Source organism: Carassius gibelio, chromosome A22 (genome assembly GCF_023724105.1).
Source record: "Carassius gibelio isolate Cgi1373 ecotype wild population from Czech Republic chromosome A22, carGib1.2-hapl.c, whole genome shotgun sequence".
NCBI classification, from domain to species: domain Eukaryota; kingdom Metazoa; phylum Chordata; class Actinopteri; order Cypriniformes; family Cyprinidae; genus Carassius; species Carassius gibelio.
In genome coordinates this window covers 4,014,895-4,036,822 of record NC_068392.1, presented here as the reverse complement: position 1 = coordinate 4,036,822, position 21,928 = coordinate 4,014,895, and the positions used below count along the sequence as shown (strand labels likewise).

Here is a 21,928-nt window from a genome sequence, read left to right as displayed (position 1 = left end):
GTGGTAGTGTCATATGTTTAAATTACACTTTGCAGTAGCCAAATAGTTTTGAGTTATTTAATTGCTTTATTTAATGTAAAGAATAACAAGAGGGCTTGATGAAGCCTGCTGTCATCTGAACCAAAATATATCATTTTATTCAGTTTTCTGTCAGTGATGAAGAAAGTCTTTAGCAGGTTATGAGTAAAGAGAGAGTTAAATAAACGCATCCTATTATTGTAGAGTGAACTCTTGTTGTGAACACTAGAGAGCGCTAGTCTAACAATTTAACCCTTGGTGTTATATAAAGCAGTCATGGTTTAACATGTTTATATGTCATTGTTAGCAAGGATGACGTATTTATTTTTATTTTATTTTTATTTTTGCAGACCAAAAAAAAAAAAAAAAAAAAAAAACCCGTTTCCATTTATGACCATTTTAATAGAGTCATGGGGTTTTGGAAATTTCTTTATTTTTATAGGCTTATGTTTTAAACTTTCTGACGAAAGCCGGTTTGAGTGATATGCTGCATGACAATATCTGGTTCTGAATAAATTGAGGTAGTGTTAAATATATGAAAATAACTATTATGCAAATGAAATATTATATATATACCATAAAGTTGTACAGCTTACAGTTATTCAGTTGTTGCATTTGTTCTTAAAATAATGGAAAAAAAAAATTCCTTGATGTTGACAGATAAACAAGTTCTTCAGAAAACAGAATTAGAACAGAATAGAATAATTCTAATGAACTCATGCAATGTTTTGCTGGTGCTGAAAATAACTACAGAAACTAATACAGTTTATCTATTTAAAGAGTGAGAGGCAGATGCATATGTCATAGAATATCATTCTTACTATAGCACATACTGTACACATGTGATAGGCCTATTTTTATATTTTACAGAAACTGCTTAATTTGACAGAATCCTTTTTTTTCTTTCCTTCTTCTTCTTTTTTTTCTTTTTTTTGTTTTGTTAAGCATGAGCATTTATTTTAAAGAGTTCATGTTTATTTCACATTAAATACAAGGAAGTTAAATTGTGGAAGTGCTTTCAGCCATATGCTGCTCACTCACTCGCTCCCACGCACACTATCCACAGACTAACACACATTAACCACGTGTCTAGATATAGATTTGCTTGCACAAGATGTTTGTCCACCAGAAGATGAACCTCCATTTCTCTCCAGATCTAAAGAAATCCAACCACAGTCAGTTTGAGTTTGACTTGTATATAGAGCTGCTGGAGTCTCACATGCATTCACTGAATATAAATGAATTATAAAGTAGACACAAAACAAAATTAAGTCAAAAGTAAACACTGCAGAAAAAAAGAAGTTTTAACAGCCAGAGGTAATACCTCTATTTCAACACTTGGAGTGTGATCACGTAACCGAACATGAACAGTGCATGCCTCAAAAAGAGAAAGAGATGACAAGTGACCAGCAACAAGTTCCTTCACAAACAGATGTCGATAACACACACATTTACAAATGCTACACAGTCTGAAAATAATTCAAGGAGATGGAAAGAACTGGCACTATCTGTATCTACCCCTGATAGCAGACATACATCATGGAGACGTCTGTCTGATGTCTGCATTCACATATTGTATTGGTTGATCATTTGCAGTGTGTCTATATTATGTTTCCTATCAGACGTCAAATATACGTTTAGAAGATGTCTTTAAAGGTGCCATATGCAGAAACTGAGGTAAAAATATCCATAACATGACCTACACGCATCAAAAGAATGAGAAGAAATAAGGGCGATGATGTCATTAAAAAATGTCAAGTTATAGTGCTGCAGAGATATCAACCTTAATTAGCATTAGCATTACTAGCCCCGACCCGACAGGTGTTGTAATACCAGTTCCGGCCGTGAGAGGCGGTATGCGGGGAACATAACCACCAGCCAACCTGCAATACACGAATAACTCGCAGGGCTACCTGGACCTGATGTCAATCGTGTGGAAAGTACAGCCCACTACTTTCAGTTCAGAAAAGAGAGCGGAAGGATAGCTGAAGCCCTTGGCATCCGATAAGAATAACGTTACCAGAGTAAACATCGGCACTGCTTTTAATCGCTGGAGACAACTGATGGACCTGAAAGAAATGAGGTTTGACTCCGAACTTGCAAGTTAGATGCTGTTAGTATTTCTCTAGAAGTTTGTTTTATATGTTTGTGTATTTGTTTTCGCGAAGTTATAACATAGAAATTTATCGAAGGCTGTTCGATAAACGTGCTAATGTTAGCGATGGTAACCGTAGCTGCCTTTGATAATTAGCTTGCTATAACTTAACGTTACCCATTTTATTATGTAGGGCTGTGCATGTCTTTACTCATGCACCTCTCATCAGTAAAGACGCTCCTGTAATTAGGAGTATATATCCAGCACATGTGTTCAGATCAGGGCTGCCAGGTTTTCACAACAAATCCTGCCCAGTTGCTTCTCAAAACTAGCCCAATCTCGCTTCCAGAAGATTCTCCGATAAAACATTGCTTCCCGGGGTTAAAATATAGTTTTTTTAGCAGGGTTGCCTTGGTATAATTCGCATTTTAGGGGCTAAATATCACGTTATTTGTATTGGGGTCGCTGTGATCAGCAGACATGAAAAACAACCACCACAGACTTGGCAACACTGGTTGGCATTTACTACACAGCCGTAATTCACTGACAATCTACACAACATCGATGTTAAAATCGCAGGCGATTCTTTGTCGATTTTGAAAGCGATTTTGTGTTAGTTGTCGGTAGACTAAGGCTCTGTGCAGTTACTGCAGCTCCACCTGAACCAGTGTTGCCAAGTCTGCGGTTGTTTTTCATGTCCGCGGTTTGGAGCAATCCCAATACCAATAATGTGATATTTACCCCCTAAAATGCTAATTTTACCAGGGAAGCCCTTCCCAAAAATTTATTTTTTAACCCCGGGAAGCAATTTTTTATCGGGGAACCTCCCGGAAACGTGATTGGGCTAGTTTTGGACTAGTTTTAAGAAGCAACTGGGCAGGATTTGTTGTGAAAACCTGGCAACCCTGATCTGAATGCACAGGCTGGAGATATACTTCTAATTACAGGAGCGTCTTTACTGATGGGAGGGGCATGAAAATCGCATTCGATTTTTTGCACAGCCCTATGTATCGTAACTAACCTGCTCTGTCTAGTCTGTTGGTCTCCATGTCCTCTTTGCTTCGTGGTTTTTCTGTGCGTGAAAAAATTGATGTGTGGCGTGAAAGCGTGTGAAAAGAGTCAATTGCGTGTGTCTCACGGTGAATGCTTGAGAGTTGGCACATTAGTTCCCAAGCAGAATAAAGGACAGGTTGATTATTGCTGTTTAGCGTTTGTATTAATCTATGATGTGTCCCTGTTTGCCTAAATAAATTAAAAGTGATACGTGGACCAAGGTGTCTGAGATTGTTCATTTTAAGTAAAGGATCCTAATATTTCGTCCACAACAATATTTAATGAGGTTAACTTATAACTCCTTATGGTTAGTCTGCACGAGATCAACAAGCTTGTTTGCTTTGCGGTCGCTATAAATACAAAATAAGCATTCGATCTACGTTAGAGCATCTGAGCGCTCACAAATCTTTCTGCAGCGTCGTGGGCAGAGCGGCAAGAGCGATTTTTGACGCTCTAGACGCCGGCGGTGTGAACGCACAGTTAGGCTTCAGCTATGGCTACTTTCTGTTGTTGTGAAAGTAGGGGCGGAGCATAGAGACTATGCCGTTTCTCGTTTGTTACTCTAGAGTAGACCATTTCACTTTATTGAGGCATACTGCCCCCATCTGTTATGGAATGTGGAGTATGACTTGATTTTTTTTGCCAAACATTACAGATGGCACCTTTAAGATGTTTATGATTTAGAATGACTGTAAATCTGACGTCATATAGACGTCTATCAGATGTTTTCCAGATGAAGTGATCTTTAACAGACATCTTTCAGACGTACCATTGCTTGCTGGGACAGTGGAGCGCAGTGTGTTTTAACACCTCTTTAAGATTATTATCAGAAAGTCAGGCGAGCGTGATTCAACATGTACATGTCTGGAGTCTGTTCAGCACTTAGCAGCCACATCTGATCTCTGGTCAATGGATGAACCTGGACTTGAGCATACCTTGCTCTACAGTGACGATGAATGGAAGCTGTGCAACAGATGCCTTGAGACGGTGTATTTTCCAGTTAATCACATGACAGAGATGATTGCACAGGGCCTGAGAGGTGTGCTTTCTGAGTGGGATCTCATGGAAAAGAAGCTCGAGAGCATTAGGACACAACGGTGCTAATGTTGTCAAAGCTGCACAGCTCAATGGTGTTTCCGCTAGCTAGCTATCTATCAGGAAGTGCTTCAGCTTCAGTGATGAGAGGTGACTGGCTACTATATTCTTTGCTCATGCTTTTATGTGTCATAAATGATAGTGTATGCACGTTTTTATAGATATTTCTCCTTTTCTTTAATGTGCTGGTGTTATTTTTAAGCACTTTGTGACACGTGTTTAAAAAGGTGTAATATAATAATATTGTACTTCAGCACACTAAATAAATACTGTGACAATAAAAAAACTTTTGATATAGCACCTTTATTTAATGTTGTAATGTGCTCGATATTACAGTGTAAACTTGAACATGTATCAAACCGCAACACTAAGTGATTATTAGAGAAGGAATAAAACTGCTCTAGAAGTGTTATTAATCTGATATTAAGTAGTTTGAGGCATTTCTCCTCTTATTTCCTCTTAATTTTTGCTACAGTTTCTAAAAGGTTGTTATCATTGTTATTTACGAGTCTCTGGTATCAGATTGCAGTCTGTGCAAATCATATCCTCAATATATATTAACGTTCTCATCAGTAGTCCATGAGGTATTCCCACCTACATTAAAGTATGTTCTTTACTCAAGATCCAGTCTTTATCGTGTCCTCTGTGTGTGTGTGTGTAGGTGTGTTTCATGTGTGTTCGTGTGTTTCGTGCTCAAATACAACAGCCATTCACACACAAGACAAACACAGTTAAAAACATATAAATACATTTTGATAAATGGTTCTGTAACTTCCACTAAATATTTCCTGTATTTGCAACACAATAGTCAAGAGAAATAAAATCTCTCTTTGCATAACTGTGTTTCAGTTCATCAGTATTATCATAAGCGTCAAAAGGTGTATTTTCTTCTGTTAAATGTAGAAGTTAATTTACTCCTGTGCTTCATCTGTCTATATAAATATATATATATATATATATATTAATATGAAGGATATTTCTGTATTTATTTTTCACAGGTGTTTACCCCTATATTAAATTACATATTGCACTGTGTTATGTTTTTGGGTTTAAGGAAATGTCTGTAAATTGAATAGAAAATGCTAGTAATTTTTCCACCAGGACATTGTTTGTTTTTCTACATTATACGCAGCTCTGTGAAAACATGAGAGACTGTGGTTTAGAGAGAGAGAAAAAGAAAGAAAGAAGCAGAATTGGAGTACAACCCACATCAGACACGTACTAACACAGAAGTAGTTAGTAGTGATTATAGATTCACTTCAGGACTTTTCAACATTTCTCAGTTTCTGAGCTGCTGAAGAAAATGTTTCACTCCTTTGTTTTTTGCTGTTTGTGCTTTTGGCATCTGGTTGGTAAGTTTGAAACATTTTTATAGTTTCAGATGTATCAGAAACACAAATCAAACTAGGATTTCACTGTGAGATATAGCTACTCTGCTCTCACTCTGAGTGAATCAGGTTCAGATCTCATTGTATATTATTACACGGCTCTGTGGAATACTTGATTCTGATTGGTCAGTCTCTGAGGAACGTTATCTCTGGATAACAACCTGTAAACACAGGCTCATCCGGGCTCAACTATTGTTTTCATTACTTTCTACTTTCTGCTTCGTGTCGGGGTCCTGATCACCTTTTCAGGGTTTATTCTGCGAGAACAACCGGCTGGATGTACATTATCCCTTACTGAAATGATATCTGACGTCTTAGCATCAGTTGACAGTTTCCATCTGAAGGTATATCTTCAACAAATAAAGTTTATGTCCTATCTAAATTTCAATCTGGAAAGGGCATAAATCATATTTAAACAAGTAAAACAAAGATTTATCTTTATATTTTTTTTAAGTCAAATGTAGATAATACAGTATAAGTGGATTTATTGATGTGTATGAGTTTGGTCATGTAATGTAGAGTATATGTGTTTACTGTAATACGGTTCATTCAACGCGTCTTATGTTATTATCTATTGAAATAACTGATCGTTGTAACTCAGTCTGAAAGAAGATCATTCTGTAGAGTTCTGATGAACAGAAATCATCTCGTGTTGAAACTGTGGCTGTGTTGAAATAGCAGCTTTGACTTGAGTTTGTCACTGTGTTCACACAAACTATAAGATCATGATGATCATGATGAGATATCTTTGCAATGCTTCACACTATTGTCACCATGCTCTGACGACGTCTGAAGTTTTATAGTAAGTATCTGGGGGTCTAAAACCCTCCCCAGAGATGCTGATGATCAGTTTAATGTACTCAGATCAGCTGATGTGGTTCTGGCTCTGTCACGACCGGCTGAAGCTGTATTTCACTTCTGAAGATCCTCTCACACAGATTCATCTGCTCAACTACACTCAAATTATCGCTTTTGTCATCTAAGAGGATCTTAATTATCTCCAAAACTTGTAATAATCTTAAAACTACCAGCGTAGAGTTAGAGCTTGATTGATGAGAAACGTGTCTGTGTTCTTCAGGTGTGTTTGCTGATCCAGGAGAAGTGAAGTCTGTGTCAGTGACAGAAGGAGATTCAGTCACTCTAGACTCTGGTCTTACTCAAATCCAGAAAGATTATTTTATAACATGGAAATTTGGACAAACTGGGACTATTATATCTTACATTAATAAAGAGGCCGAAAAATTCAACACATCTGTTGTTCCTGACGGGAGATTCAGAGACAGACTGAAGCTGGATCATCAGACTGGATCTCTGACCATCACTAACATCACAAACACACACTCTGGACTTTATGAAGTAATCATCAGCGATGGGAAAGTCATCACACACAGATTCAACGTCACTGTCTACGGTGAGTCACAATTACAGGTTTGTCTGTTCTGTCTATTACAGTATCATATATATTAGTAAAGCTCCACTAATGGTGGTCTTTCTAACACTGATAGCAGGGTAATGTGAGCCCCAGATCAAAAACACAACACTAACAAGAATAAACACAAATAATGTTCATGAAAATCTAACTGTGATATTCAATGACAAACTGATGATCATCACGTCATAAACTATGTAAAGTTTAGTGTGTTTGTCATCTGTCCTTAAATAATACTATACCTCAAGGAATTTCACAAAATGCTTAAATTCGTTAACACTTTACAGTGAGGTTTCATTTTTTTAACATTAGTTAACATTAACAATGATAAAGCACTTGTTCTTGTTAAACACTTCATTAAAAATATATATAATTTTTATTATTATACATTTTTACAATTATTATTTTAAATAAAAATAAAAAATATTATAAAGTAAATTGAAAGTATATAGTATATAAATGCATTAATTAAAATGAACTAATGGAATATTATTGTAAGTATTATCCTCAAGTATTGCGAGAAAATTACTTTGAATCTCTGTGTTGGGTTTAAAACAAATTCAGACTAGATGTCTTGGTAAAGTTATGAAAATTATATCTGACGATGGGCACCCACTGTATAATGATGAGTTTGAGTCTTTGCCTTCAACAAATTTAGGATAGGCCCACTTGTGTGTTTTTATATATATATGTATATATATATATATATATATATATATATATATATATATATATATATATACATATATATATATATATATATATATATATATACATATTAACTGCTGTTAATATGTATATCAAACTTCTTGATTAACTGCTGTGAAATTTGTATTGTCCTACTGTCCTACAGTATGTTTATTGTCTTTTGTGAGAACTGCATATTGAAACAAGACACTGAAACAAAATTTCCCAAAGGGATAAATAAAATTACTAACTAAGTAAATGCTCACGACTGACAAAAATATATAAATATTTTATAGTTGGTCTGATAGCTGGTTTTGTCATTTAATGGAGCTTTGTGCAATAACATGGATGTTTTTAAGAACATTTTAGTATTAGATTTATATTATAATGTCACATAGTTTATTTTTTTATTAATTTAAATAGTTTATTATTATTTTTTCTCTCTAGAAATTAAGCCTTGTGCATCGTAAAGATCATATATTTATTTCTATCTGAGGTAGTTTGGGCTCAAAACATAACCACAAAGAGTTTAATTGGCAAGAAAAAGAAAAATGTCAAACTAACATTAATGTCAGCCGATGTGCACAGAGGAAAAGAACAACTGCATCAGTGATGCATGCGGAATCACTGTTTATCTGCTCCTCTACCCCTAACAGCATTGACTCACTCACAGTATTGACCTAATAGGTCTAGTGAGGATGCTGTGTCCCATCTCCTGCATGCCACTCTCACCCACACCAACATCTATCTATTAGATATAGATAGATATAGATAAAACTTTATATATCAGGGCTATAGAAAGTATAGTGCATTTCATCAAGGTATGGAAACAGCTCAGCCCAGGATCGTAAAGTCCTGCAAAGAGTAATGCACTTATCTGAATGCATCTCCAGAACCGATCTCCCCTCTCTGCAAGACATCCACACTAGGAGATGTAAATCTAGGCTGTGAAGATCCTCAAAGGCTCCACCCACCCTGAAATCCACTCTTTCATCTACAATCAGGCAGACGCTTCCGCAGTGTGATGGCTAAAATGGAGAAGCTCACAAGGAGTGTCTTCCCTCATTCCCAACTGTATCGAGTGAGATTTATGCCAAAACCTCACACACACACAAAATGTGTTTTACTCACACCCAACGATTCACAAACAAACTCAGTGTGGTTTGCAAATACAAAACATCACTCACAAACTAATGCATTTTGTTCTGCAAATAAAAAACGTAGCTATCAAACAAATACAGTACGTTTTACATATACAAAGAAACGTATGTCTTCAATGACAAAAATATCAACTGACTACTAAACATGGACAATAAACACACTGCACATTAGAGACTTTAGTGTAGGGTTAGTTACTAACATCTACTAGCTATGCTGCTCATCCTCACTGCACATTGTTTACATCTCTGCACCTCATCTGTGCTGTAGTATATATATGTGTGTGTGTGTATGTGTGTGTGTGTGTGTGTGCGTGCGTGTGCGTGTGTGTGTGTTTATTTTTTGCATTTACTTTTCTTGATTTTTGCACAGGCTATAAAGAATATGCCAGACCTACATTTCACTGATTATTGTATGTTATATAACTTGTATGTAATAAATAAAATATTTTTTCTTACACCCTCAAAAACAACAACAAAAAAAAGCTCTGCAAATTAATAAAAATATACATAGAGACCTCGTATTTAATGGCAGGTATGTTTAGTTATTAGTTTTTTGCATGTAATATGCTTTCTATGAAGCATTTGCAGTGGCATTTTAGGTGTTATTATGCAGGCATTACCACGGAAATTAAAGGGGTCATATGAAGCAGGTTCAGTTTTCCTTTCTCTTTTGAGTGTTGCAAGCTCTTGGTGCATAAAGAAGATCTGTAAACTGTAAAGACTAAAGTCTCAATTCCAAAGAGATATTCTTTATACAAGTTATGTCTCTGCCACAACCCTCTTTAACGGCTCGTTCAAAGTAACACAGTTAGTGTTGAAGCAGCCATGCCAGGGCGATGCTGTGTGTATCTAGGAGAAACCAAAAGCACTTTATTTGGCCTTCTGAAAGAAGATAAATATCTCAATTTAGGAATGTTTAAGATTACTTAAAACCGCAACTCATTTTATGGATGAGCGTTTCGTGGACCATTTCGAGAGGAGGTCATTCTGACTTTGCTACAACAATCTGGCTTCTGAATCAGCTAGTATGCTTTGTTATTAGTTTGAGTGTTTGCTACTGAATATTCATATGGAGAGTTTTGTGCGTCGTGCGTGTGTGTGTGTGAGAGGGAGACATATTCTATTGCACCAAATACACCAAATAATTAGCTTTTAAAAAAGCATCTTATAACCCCTTTAAACTAGCAGCATTTGGCCACTGTAGGTATGAGCATACATCGCCATCCTTGTTTCTTAACTATACTTATTTATCTTATGTTTTCAGCTCGTCTGCCTGTACCTGTCATCAGCAGTAACTCTTCACAATGTTCTTCATCCTCCTCATCCTCAGAGCAGAATTGTTCATTGGTGTGTTCAGTGGTGAATGTGGGTCATGTGACTCTCTCCTGGTACAAAGGAAACAGTTTATTGTCCAGCATCAGTGTGTCTGATCTCAGCATCAGTCTCTCTCTACCTCTGGAGGTGGAATATCAGGATAAAAACAGCTACAGCTGTGTGCTCAACAATCCCATCAGCAACCAGACTCAACATCTGGACATCACTCAGCTCTGTCACACATTCACAGGTAAATCAGCGATGATACTTGCATTATTCAATGGATAATTTTGATGATTTTATAGAGTTTTATCATTTAAAATGTCTAATATAATCAGATTAGATTAGATTAGATTAGATTAAACTTTATTCTCATTATGCAGAGTACAAGTACAGAGCTAATGAAATTCAGTTAGCATCTAACCAGAAGTGCGATAATATAGTGTTTTATATACAGATAAGTGCAGGGTAAGTAAAGCTGTAATTCACAGTGTGTACTGTGGAGTTCCCTTTCAGTCGGTCACATTCTACGTTATGTCAGAAAGAGACTGGCGAATGGGATCTCACCCGAGAGCCCAATCACCTTCAAGTGGTTACAAAATGAGCCAATGGTACACAGAGTACCTTAGTCTGCAGAATTTGCATCGCGAACTCTGCCCCGCAGAGTGGGTATATAAGGAGCAGCGCGAGAAACTCGCACATCGCTTGCTGCTTTCACCGGATTGTTTACAAGCGAGTCAGCTAGTGCTGGTGTGACGGTGCGATTCTTTTTAAAGACGTAATTTCGCCCGTGTGTTACTGGGTACGGTCGAAATATCTCTCCTCGTGCCAGCCCTGATCGCTGTGTCAGATGTCTGGGCTTCAGCACGTTGACACTGCATTCGTGGATGACTTATGTTCTCATTGCGGGGACATGATCATCTCTGCGTTAAGATCGAGACTGGAGTCCACTCTGCCACAACCTCGTTCTAGCTCCTCTTCTCGTGAGAGGGCTACTTTGGCTGGTGGCCAGGGTGATCTGAGGGTTACCGTGTGGGTTTCCCCGACGAGTCAGCCTCCTCTGGCCACACCCCCCTCACAAACGCCACAGCCGGTTGAGTTCTGGATGAGTTTCTGGACCCTCTCAGGCTCCTGTCATCTCATTCGGGGCTATTGAGGAAGACCTTATGTCAATCGCGACATCACAAGGTGGGCTTGAGTCATCGGGAGATGAGGATTCGGCTGCATTGCCTCCTTATCCCGAGCTGACAGCCATGCTTTCCTGGGCAGCTGAGAGCATTGGGCTTGACTGGAATCTTCCATCCTGCCCCAAGTGCTAAAGGCTGGATGATTGTTTTTTTCTGGGGTTCCCCCTGCTGGTTCCTTTCTTTCTGGAAGTGCACCAGGAAGGACACCCTTAAATCCCCGAGACCGTTCTGGTGCTTCCTCCGCCTTCACTGCCCTCGATGGCGGAGCGGTAAAGGGGTTTGCTGGGATTCCCCCAGTGGAGTGTTCTGTTGCGATGCAGCTGTGTCCTCAGAGCACCTCCGCATGGTGTGGTGGTCCCAAGCTTCCCTCCAAGGCCTGTAAGTTCTCATCCACACTGTGGCCAAGGCTTACAAAGCTGCGGGTCAGGCCGCTTCTTCCCTGCATGCAATGGCCACCCTTTAAGTCTACAAGGCCAAGCTGCTCAAAGAACTGCATGGGGGCAATGGTGACCCAGGGGTTTTGCAGGAGGCGAGCACTGCTACTGACCTCGCTCTCCGGCGACGAAGTTTACTGCGCGCTCCTTGGCTCTTTGCTACTTGGAGTCAGACGAATGCCTGCACTCCACCCCCGTTAAGGGACGCTATGCCTCTCATGCCAGGGCAGTCTGCGGGCTGAGCAACACCTAACATATTTGCAAGATTTTATAATCTCTGTGTAGAGCCCGTGTCCTCTTGGGTATTCGCCCCTTCAGGCCAGTAAGGACCTGCTCGGTGTCAATCCGCTTGCTGCGCCATTCCACTCCACGGACTGGATACGTGCGCTATTCCCCTCAGGTGAGTTCCTCAGTTCAGAACCCTGGGTTCCCCCAGCACTGTTTATGTCCAGCACTTGCATACATGCCCTTTGGTCAGCCCTGTGTGGGACTAGTGATACGCTGATCTCTCTCTCTCTCTCCGCACCGAACACAGCGCGCGAGTAATAGCTACTCTGTTCAGCTTTTCCGCGTCTTTTGTTTGGATGCTTTAATGTTTAAATCGACAAGCGGTATGGCTTAAAAACATGTGAAAAAGATAAGCTTTCGTGACAGTACGCAGCAGTGGCCCGTCAACTGTCCTCTTTTTAGGCTGGCCTCATTCAGTCGGTTATATAAAATATCAAGGTGAAAGTCATCGTAGCTTGCTTAGTATAGACCCAGCTCCCAACCCAACTTTGAGAATAGATTAACGGCGATATTTTTTTTAAGTCTCACGTTAACGCCGATAACGACCCACCACTAATATATATATATATATTAGGGCTGGGACAACACGTCGAGGTCATCGATGACGTCGACGCAAAAAATACGTGGACGCAAAATATGCGCATTAATTCGTCTACCTGTTTTTATTTCTCTAAAAAACGTTTGCAAAACATTTACCTTATGTGCGCTGAATATACGCGATGGCCGGATCAACATTCTGTCCAACGTTATATAACCAATCCAGGGGTTATTCTGCATTGAGCTTATTTTTGGCGGCTGTCAAAGCCTTATTTGATCGGTGAGTGATGTAGAGAAGAATGACTGCTGCGCCTGACAGGGCGCGTACGAGAGAGAATTTTTGTGACCATTTTTATTGAATGCTAGACATCAAGTTTTCATCTGAAATAACTTTTTTTCAGTAAACTAGGCCCTATGTGTTCAGTAAGCTTTTTTCAGAAAGCTATGTGTTTTCAAGGCTTCAAGGTTTTATTTTATGCTATCTCTATACAAGTGCAAAGTAATGTTATCTTAGTCAGTCTTTTATTTTGTAATTTTAAGAGCAATTCAAGAGGAAGGTTTTTTTTCATTCAGATATGTAAATCAACATGTATAAATTGTAAGTAGCCAATTAATGGGGAGATAATCGAAATCGAATCGGTCTGAAAAAATTAATCGTCAGATTAATCGATGCATCGAAAAAATAATCGCTAGATTAATAGTTTAAAAAATAATAGTTTATCCCAGCCCTAATATATCGATGCGTGTTATCTACTTATCTGCATTAATCTCTGTAATTGCGGGGAGGGGGGGGGTGATCTAAAACTATGTTCGAACAACTTTTGTTGATGTCAAAAGGTTTACTGTAACTGTAGTTCACAAAACTGAATCGAGCGAACATGCAGGAAATAACCAGCTAAATTAACACTATTATCTGAAATCTGGTCAGACGCCAAGCCTCATGATGCACATGCACTGCCATCTTGTCTGTTCAAATAATGAAGCATATGCCATCATTTACCTTATAAATGTCTTTATGAACAGGTTGGATTATTTTGTTCCTATGAAGGACAAAAATAGATATTGCAGATTTATTAATTGATTGATTGATTGATTTCAGTTTCGATTCGAATGAACCTGATGCCTCAAAGTCTACTTTTTTTCAGAAGTCCCTGTCCATTGTTGTGGTACTGTCGAAGCTGTGTTCCGATTGGTCGTCACTGCTCTGGTGGGCGTGGCTGCTGCAGCGGCTGCTGTGCTTCTGGTCAATGACATCAGATCTACCAGAAGTGAAAAGAAGAAAACAGAACAGATTTCATAAATATATGTTGGAATTTTAATTGGAAAGATGAAAATATATGTGTGGTCTAATTGTTTGGTGATTGGGAGATTAACGTTTGCTTAGCAATGCTTTCCTCTGAAATTTGATAGGGAAAGGATCATTACCCAAATTTGGTGTATTAGAGACTATCACCTGGTGGCCAAAATGATGCATATTCTTAAAATTTTATTTAATGTTTTTAATGCCACCTATTTTAGATTTATTTGTCAACTACACTTTCATTTTTTTTTATTCACTTATGTTGTATTTTCATTTTGTTTTAATATTATATGCAGAAACTCAACTATTAATAAAAAAAACTGGAAATATGAAAAATCTATGAATCATATAAATGCCTATATTTTAATAAAAGGGGTGTCATCATAAGAATAAACTGAATTCAGAATCAGACTGAATGACAGATTAATAAAAACAGCATTAAATATTAAATACACACAGATAGATAGTTTGAAATCTATAACAGAAAACTGGGGTGTATGATAGAAATGTGTGTATGATGTGCTATGTATATTTTTCTCTATATCTGGCTGTTAATGTAAATAATGTGATTATTATAAACACAAATGTAGAAATATTTGTCATGCCAATAAAACACAATAAAACAGCTGATGGTCAAGCCCAAAGTAAGCGGAGCAAGCCGACGCCATCTTGGCAGTGTGTCACTCCCAGATGAGATAAAAAAAAAATCACAAATTTATTTTATAACTCATCCGTTTAAATTATAATTAGCCTTAAATTTCTGCATTATTTAGGGTGTGGCCGTTTGAGTGACAGGTGGATTACCGCTGTCTATCACCGCCGTCGAGGTAGGTGGGCGTGGTTTCAGCAATCAGCTCCCTCCTCTTTGCCCAATTTTACATCTTCTGTAAGTGACGAACCACAAAGATGGCGATGGCCTGCTCCACGCACTTTGAGCTTCAAAAAAGCTTTTCAGGACCCTACTGGTTACGTCACGGACACTGCATCCATGTTTTTATAGAGTCTATGAGTACTATTGAACAAACGGTTCTACTGCTACAGGGGTTCTCGAGTCAACAGTTCTCGAATCACCAGTAGAATCATCTCGAATCATCCAAACGCTCTCAACGCAAAAGCCTACTGGCGCTCGTGATTCTTTAGCTCCGTCCACACGTCACGCCTCCAGTCGGTCATGTTTTTCTGGGAAAAATCGGTACAGACTATCTTTCTCTTATAAATATAATAAAACTAAAGACTTTTTGGAGTTATGAAGGATGCAGTACTACTCTATAGGTACTCAAGATTAACAGGATATTGAGTGAAAACGAGCATTTCACCCCCCCCCCCCCCCCCCTTTAAACAGTTAACAGATAAAACTTACTAAAAAAGTGCAAATTCAACAACAACAACAACAACATTTTAACATGATGAACATGCAACAACTGTTCAGTCAAAACATGTAAATGAATATGTGATGAGTGGGGTGGGGCCGAGAGTCGTGGGAATGGAGTGAGGCTGGTGGGTGAGTGACACCTGCTCCCATGGAGGAGATCCAGGAGGACAAAGGAGGAGTTACCACAGTGGAGGAGGAGAGAGGACCAGGCCTGGGTGTTATTTGGTGTTTGGTTTGTGCGCGGCAGTTGTCCATGAGTGGCTGCCGTGCTGTTTTGTGTTTATTTTGTAATTAAAGTTTCATTTAAGTGTCTGTCAGCTCCCGTCATTACAAACGTTTTTTAGTAATAATTAAATGTCTGGGAAACCCTGCAATGTAGTAATTTGAAACCATAAAAAAACAACCCATCATGCTGGGTTAAACATAATAACGCAACTGGTTGGGTTAAAATAACCCAGCGTTGGGTTTGTCTCTTTTTGACCCAGCGCTGGGTTGCCAAAATAACCCAAACTGGGTTGTTTTCATCCCAGTAGTTTTTATAGGCTAAAGCCCCCTTCCTCAAATCTTGCCCTGGAGGTCCAATGCACTGCAGTGTTTAGCTCCAACCCTGATCAACCTCACCTGTCTGGGATTCTCTAATGATCCCAAAGACATTAATTGGCATTGATTAGCTTGCTCAGGTGTGTTTGAATAGGGTTAGAGCTAAACTCTGCAGGAAAGTAGATCTCGAGGTCCAGATTTGAGGATCCCTGGGCTAAAGTTTTACAGCTTGCAGTAAGTAAGGTGTTGCATTTGTTCTTAAAATTATTCATTTGTTATTTTGATAGGTCAATATAAGTTAAGTTCTTCAGAAAAAAAAAGCTAAAAAAAACATTGTATTTAGAACAGAATATAATAATAATTATTATGCAATGTTTTGCTAGTGCTGAAAATCAAGTTCGTTCAAGTTCAAGTTTATTTATAAAGCACCACTTAACACAGTCACCCGACTGACCAAAGTGCTGTACAAAATAAAATGCATGACATATAGTGATAAAATAAAGCAGATAGAATTGAAAACACTAGAACATGTTACATGCCAGTGCAAGTTAAAAGAGTGTATAGCTTCCCTTGAGCATTTGATGGTACATAATAATTAAAAACACCAAGTGTGAAAATTTACAATCTAGTAGACAGTAAGTCTAGCACTTTATCACAAATATTATGTTTTTACACACGACTACCTGAAACTAATGAACGTACTAAAAACTATCCCTGTCAATCCAAAAAGGCAAGGGAGAACAGGTGGGTTTTTAAGAGAGATTTAAAGATATCTAGTGAAGGAGCAGTTCTGATGTGGCTTGGAAGGTTGTTCCACAATCTCGGGCCTTCGATAGAGAATGCTCTGTCACCTCTGCGTTTGAGTCTGGATGAGGGGATCTTGAGCAGCTTTTGATTTCCAGAGCGGAGCTCTCGAGTGGGGTTGTATGGGGAGATGAGTTCAGATAGATAGCTTGGGGTCAGATCGTGCACACATTTGTAGACGAATAAAATGATTAAAAAATTTACACGGTACTGAATCGGTAACCAGTGAAGTGCTCGGAGTAGAGGGGTGGAGTGGTCATATTTACGGCCATTTTTTAGAAATTTCGCAGCAGCATTTTGGACTACTTGAAGCCTATCTAATTGTATTTTTGAAATGCAAACAATTACAGTAGTCCAGCCGTGAAACAATAAAGGCGTGGACTACTGTCTCGAGCGAGCTAACAGGCAATGCGTGTTTGATTTTTGATAACTGACGGAGCTGGAAAAAGCTAGACGCAACTACTGAGGAGATGTGTTTGTCTAGAGTGAGTTGACAGTCCAACAAGACACCGAGATTTTTAGCACACTTTGTTTGGTGAACTGCCAGGTCATCTAGAATAGAGGTATCAATTTTGGAGACATTTGAGGAGTTAAACACAATAACCTCTGTCTTTGAATTGTTAATTGATAGAAAATTATTTGCCAGCCAGATTTTAATCTCGTCAAGGCAGGAAAATAGCGAGGTGACAGAAAGGGGATTGTCTCTTTTTATAGGTAGGTAGATTTGGGTATCGTCAGCATAGAGATGATATTGAACTCCATGCTTTCTGATAATCGATCCTAGCGGCAACATATAGAGGGAGAAAAGCAGAGGGGATAAGATTGAACCCTGAGGAAGGCCAAATTCGAGACGCGCAGCAGAGGAGGAGTAGTTTCCAATTTTTATTGAGTAGTAGTGGTCAGTTAAGTATGATTTTAAACCACTCCAGGACATAACCATTTAACCCCACTAGGGATTTTAGTCTCCATAGAAGCACCTGATGATCAGTGGTGTCGAAGGCAGCTGTTAAGTCTAGGAGAACTAAAATTAAGGAGTCCCCTGAATCAGTGGTAACTAAAATATCATTAAAAACTCTCAGTAAAGCTGATTCAGTGCTATGGAGAGGTTTAAAGCCAGACTGAAAGCGTTCAGAAATGTGGTTAGTGCTGAGAAATAACTGAAGTTGAGTTAAGACCAGCTTTTCTAACACCTTAGAAATAAATGGGAGCACAGAAATTGGCCGAAAATTATTTAACACCGACGTGTCCAATGAAGGTTTTTTGAGGAGAGGGGTGACAACTGCCCGTTTCAGAGCGGTATGAACCATACCAGTAGCTAAGGACTTGTTTATAAAAATGAGTAATGTAGGGCAAACTGACTCTGTGATCAGTTTGAGGTAACGAGGATGTATCTCGTCATAAGGACACAGTGAGGGTTTTAGGGCATTAATGACTTCAGAAAGTACTTGTAATGAGACTGGTTCAAAAGTGTCCCAAACACATGAAGACTGCAAAATATCATCCAACATAGACACAGAATTGTTTGTAGCTACTTGGGACTTTAGATTTACGATTTTATCAGAGAAAAACCTCAGAAAACATTCACATAAATCAACAGAAGGGTTTGGTATGCAGATTACAGATGGGTTTAACATAGAATTTAACACAGAGAATAAGATTTTTGGCTTTTTCTATTGCATGAGATCAAGTTTGAAAAATAGGCCGCTTTAGCGGATTTCGCTGCAGACTGGTAAGCCAGCAGAGCAGATTTAAACAGCTCAGAAGAAGACTGCGTTTTGTCCTTTTTCCATTTTCTTTCCCTTTTTCTACATGCTTGTCTAAGTGCACGGGTTTCAGGTGTTAGCCACTTCACAGCCTTATGTTTGGGTTTAAAAACTTTTAAAGGCGCAGTTTCATTTAGGACAGAAATCCAGGAATTGTTCAACAGATCGAACTGTTGGTCGGCATTTAGGTCGGAGTCTAATTTGTCCAAAAGCCACTGAGAGGATAGTTCATTGAAAAGAGCATTAAAATCCAGATGGAAGTGGGAAGAATAAACGCGTGAAACTTTTGCACTTTCGCGTGGAAGAGTTAGATTTTGTAGTGAGAGAGAAAAAATGATAGGTTTGTGGTCGGAGATCAAATAGTCCGATACAGAGAGCTCTGAGACCAATAGCCCATAGGAGAGCACAAGGTCCAATATGTGCCCCTGTTGATGGGTGGGCTCATTTACCCATTGTTGGAGATTAAAAGAGTCTATCAACGTTAAAAACTCCTTTGAAAGGGGATTAAGAGGGCAACAGATATGGACGAAATATCTGTGCTTCAAAGCTGAGGAAAACTTTTAATGTCATTTTCTGACAGCGAGGGAAAAGTGATGTTTTTAAAATAGTCACAAGACCACCCCCCCCCCCTTCCTTGTACTCGGGGAGAGTTAAAAAACGAACAGTCACTAGGCACCAGATCTGAAAAAGGAGTGAGGTCTCCTACCTGAGTCCATGATTCGGTGATAAATAGAAAATCCAGATTATGAGTGAGGAAAAAGTCGTTTAGCAGGAATGTCTTATTTGCCAGGGAGCGGGCGTTTATCACAGCCATCTTTTGCGGAGAGATCGAATTGCATCGAGAAGCCGGGACTCGGCGTACGGCGCAGAGATTTCCAAAGTTAACCCCCGTTTGTCGTCCGCCAACCCCAATAGAGGAAGGCACAGGACGATGATCCAGAGGATAGTCCGGGAGGATATAGCGAAGGCAGCGGGAACGCGAAAACAGCGATGGACCAGCGCAAAGGGTCCGATTTGCTGTCATCCCGGCCGAGGACAGCACAGAGGGCGGGGCGTTAGAAGCACAACTGGTCCTTAAGTGAAGTTTCCATCTGACTGAGAGACCTGCTCGTTTGCCACGTTTTCTTTTCCGTTTCCTTCGCTTGGGAACCAAATGCCAGCGGCAGGTACAGTTTCGTATCTCCGGCGGCAGAGATCCAAAGGACTCGAAGGTGAAGTAAGCAGGCTCAGCTTTGCAGGCTTCAAGGACGGTAGTGCGGAAGTCCAATAGTGATTGACGATCATAGGACAGCAATGCAAGGCAGGGTGTAAGCAGGAATAGACCAAACAGACCAAGCGAGAACAGGAGCAGCAGACGGCAAGCCACCACCGGCGCCATCTTGCTCAGAGACCAGCATAACTAGAGAAACTAATACAGTTTATCTATTTAAAGAGTGAGAGGCAGATGCGTATGTCATAGAATATCATTCTTACTATAGCACATACTGTACACATGTGATAGGCCTATTTTTATATTTTACAGAAACTTAATTTGCTTAATTTGACAGAATCTTTTTTGGACCCACTTTATATAAAGTGGCCTTAACTACTATGTAGTTACATTTTAATTATTAATTTGGTACAATGCACTTATTGTGTACATACATGTTTTTACATTGTACTTATATTTGAAAAATATCTGCATATAATTACATCTGTAATTAATTTCTGTAATTACATGTATAATTACACGTTGACCCATCCCTTACACCTTAACACACCCTTAAACTTACCCATACCACCAAATCTGTCCCTAACCGTACCCATTTCCCACCTCAATAGCAGCAAAAAAAAAGTTTCAATACAATATGAACACAATAAGTACATTGTATTTATTTTTTGATGTAATTACATTACATAGTAGTTAAGGCCATTTAATATAAAGTGGGACCTCTTTTTTGTTAAAAATGAGCATTTATAGAGTCAGTAGTTTATTTCACATTAAATACAAGGAAGTTAATTAGTGGAAGTGCTTTCAGCTATATGCTGCTCACTCACTCGCTCCCACGCACACTATCCACAGACTAACACACATTAACCACGTGTCTAGATATACATTTGCTTGCACAAGTTGTTTGTCCACCAGAAGATGAACCTCCATTTCTCTCCAGATCTAAAGAAATCCAACCACAGTCAGTTTGAGTTTGACTTGTATATGGAGCTGCTGGAGTCTCACATGCATTCACTGAATATAAATGAACTCATTTTGGCTTCAGTAGACACTGAAACAAATTAAGTCAAAAGTAAACACTGCAGAAAAAAGAAGTTTTAACAGCCAAAGGTAATACCTCTATTTCAACACTTGGAGTGCAATCACGTAACCGAACATGAACAGTGCCTGCCTCAAAAAGAGAAAGAGATGACAAGTGACCAGCAACAAGTTCCTTCACAAACAGATGTCGATAACACACACATTTACAAATGCTACACGGTCTGAAAATGATTCAAGGAGAAGGAAAGAACTGACACTATCTGTATCTACCCCTGATAGCAGACATACATCATGGAGACGTCTGTTTGATGTCTGCATTCACATATTGTATTGTTTGATCATTTGCAGTGTGTCTATATTACGTTTCCTATCAGACGTCAAATATACGTCTAGAAGATGTCTTTAAGATGTTTATGATTTAGAATGACTGTAAATCTGACGTCATATAGACGTCCATCAGATGTTTTCCAGATGAAGTGATCTTTAACAGACATCTTTCAGACGTACCAGTGCTGTCTGGGACAGTGGAGCGCAGTGTGTTTAAACACCTCCTTAAGATTTTTATCAGAAGATACACTGTGGTCAGATGAGCTGATTTCACCAAGTACAACTTGTTCCTGGAACAACAGCACATCAACCAATCAGAATTGAGATATAACTTTTCACTGTTTTAGGCTTACACTCAGGTTTATGACCCTATTTTCCAGTTAATCACATGACAGAGATGATTGCACAGGGCCTGAGAGGTGTGCTTTCTGAGTGGGATCTCATGGAAAAGAAGCTCGAGGGCATTAGGACACAACGGTGCTAATGTTGTCAAAGCTGCACAGCTCAATGCTGTTTCTGCTAGCTATCTATCTATCAGTGCTTCAGCTTCAGTGATGAGTCGTGACTGGCTACTATATTCTTTGCTCATGCTTTTATGTGTCATAAATGATAGTGTTTGCACATTTTTATATATGTTTCTCCTTTTCTTTAATGTGCTGGTGTTATTTTTAAGCACTTTGTGACACGTGTTTAAAAAGGTGTAATTAAATAATATTGTACTTCAGCACACTAAATAAATACTGTGACAATAAAAAAACGTTTGATATAGCACCTTTATTTAATGTTGTAATGTGCTCGATATTACAGTGTAAACTTGAATATGTATCAAATCGCAACACTAAGTGATTATTAGAGAAGGAATAAAACTGCTCTAGAAGTGTTATTA

The 21,928-nt window shown here is 38.9% G+C and overlaps 2 protein-coding genes across 5 annotated transcripts in view; both read left to right on the top strand.

The window, feature by feature from the left end:
- LOC127942859 (uncharacterized) overlaps positions 1-21,928 on the top strand; it is a 226,010-nt gene that overhangs the window by 7,038 nt on the left and 197,044 nt on the right. The gene's annotated exons all lie outside the window — the stretch shown is intronic.
- The window catches only part of LOC127942875 (natural killer cell receptor 2B4), a 71,913-nt gene continuing 55,488 nt past the window's right edge, over positions 5,504-21,928 (top strand). For 2 of the 4 annotated variants that reach the window (XM_052538883.1, XM_052538886.1), the window contains exons 1-2: positions 5,504-5,613; positions 6,728-7,060. In XM_052538883.1, the coding sequence (XP_052394843.1) occupies positions 5,565-5,613; positions 6,728-7,060 (382 nt within the window). In that variant the 5' untranslated portion in view covers positions 5,504-5,564. Of the gene's footprint in view, positions 5,614-6,727; positions 7,159-21,928 lie in introns of all 4 variants that reach the window. The other 2 variants (XR_008149456.1, XM_052538884.1) reach the window with 2 other exon arrangements.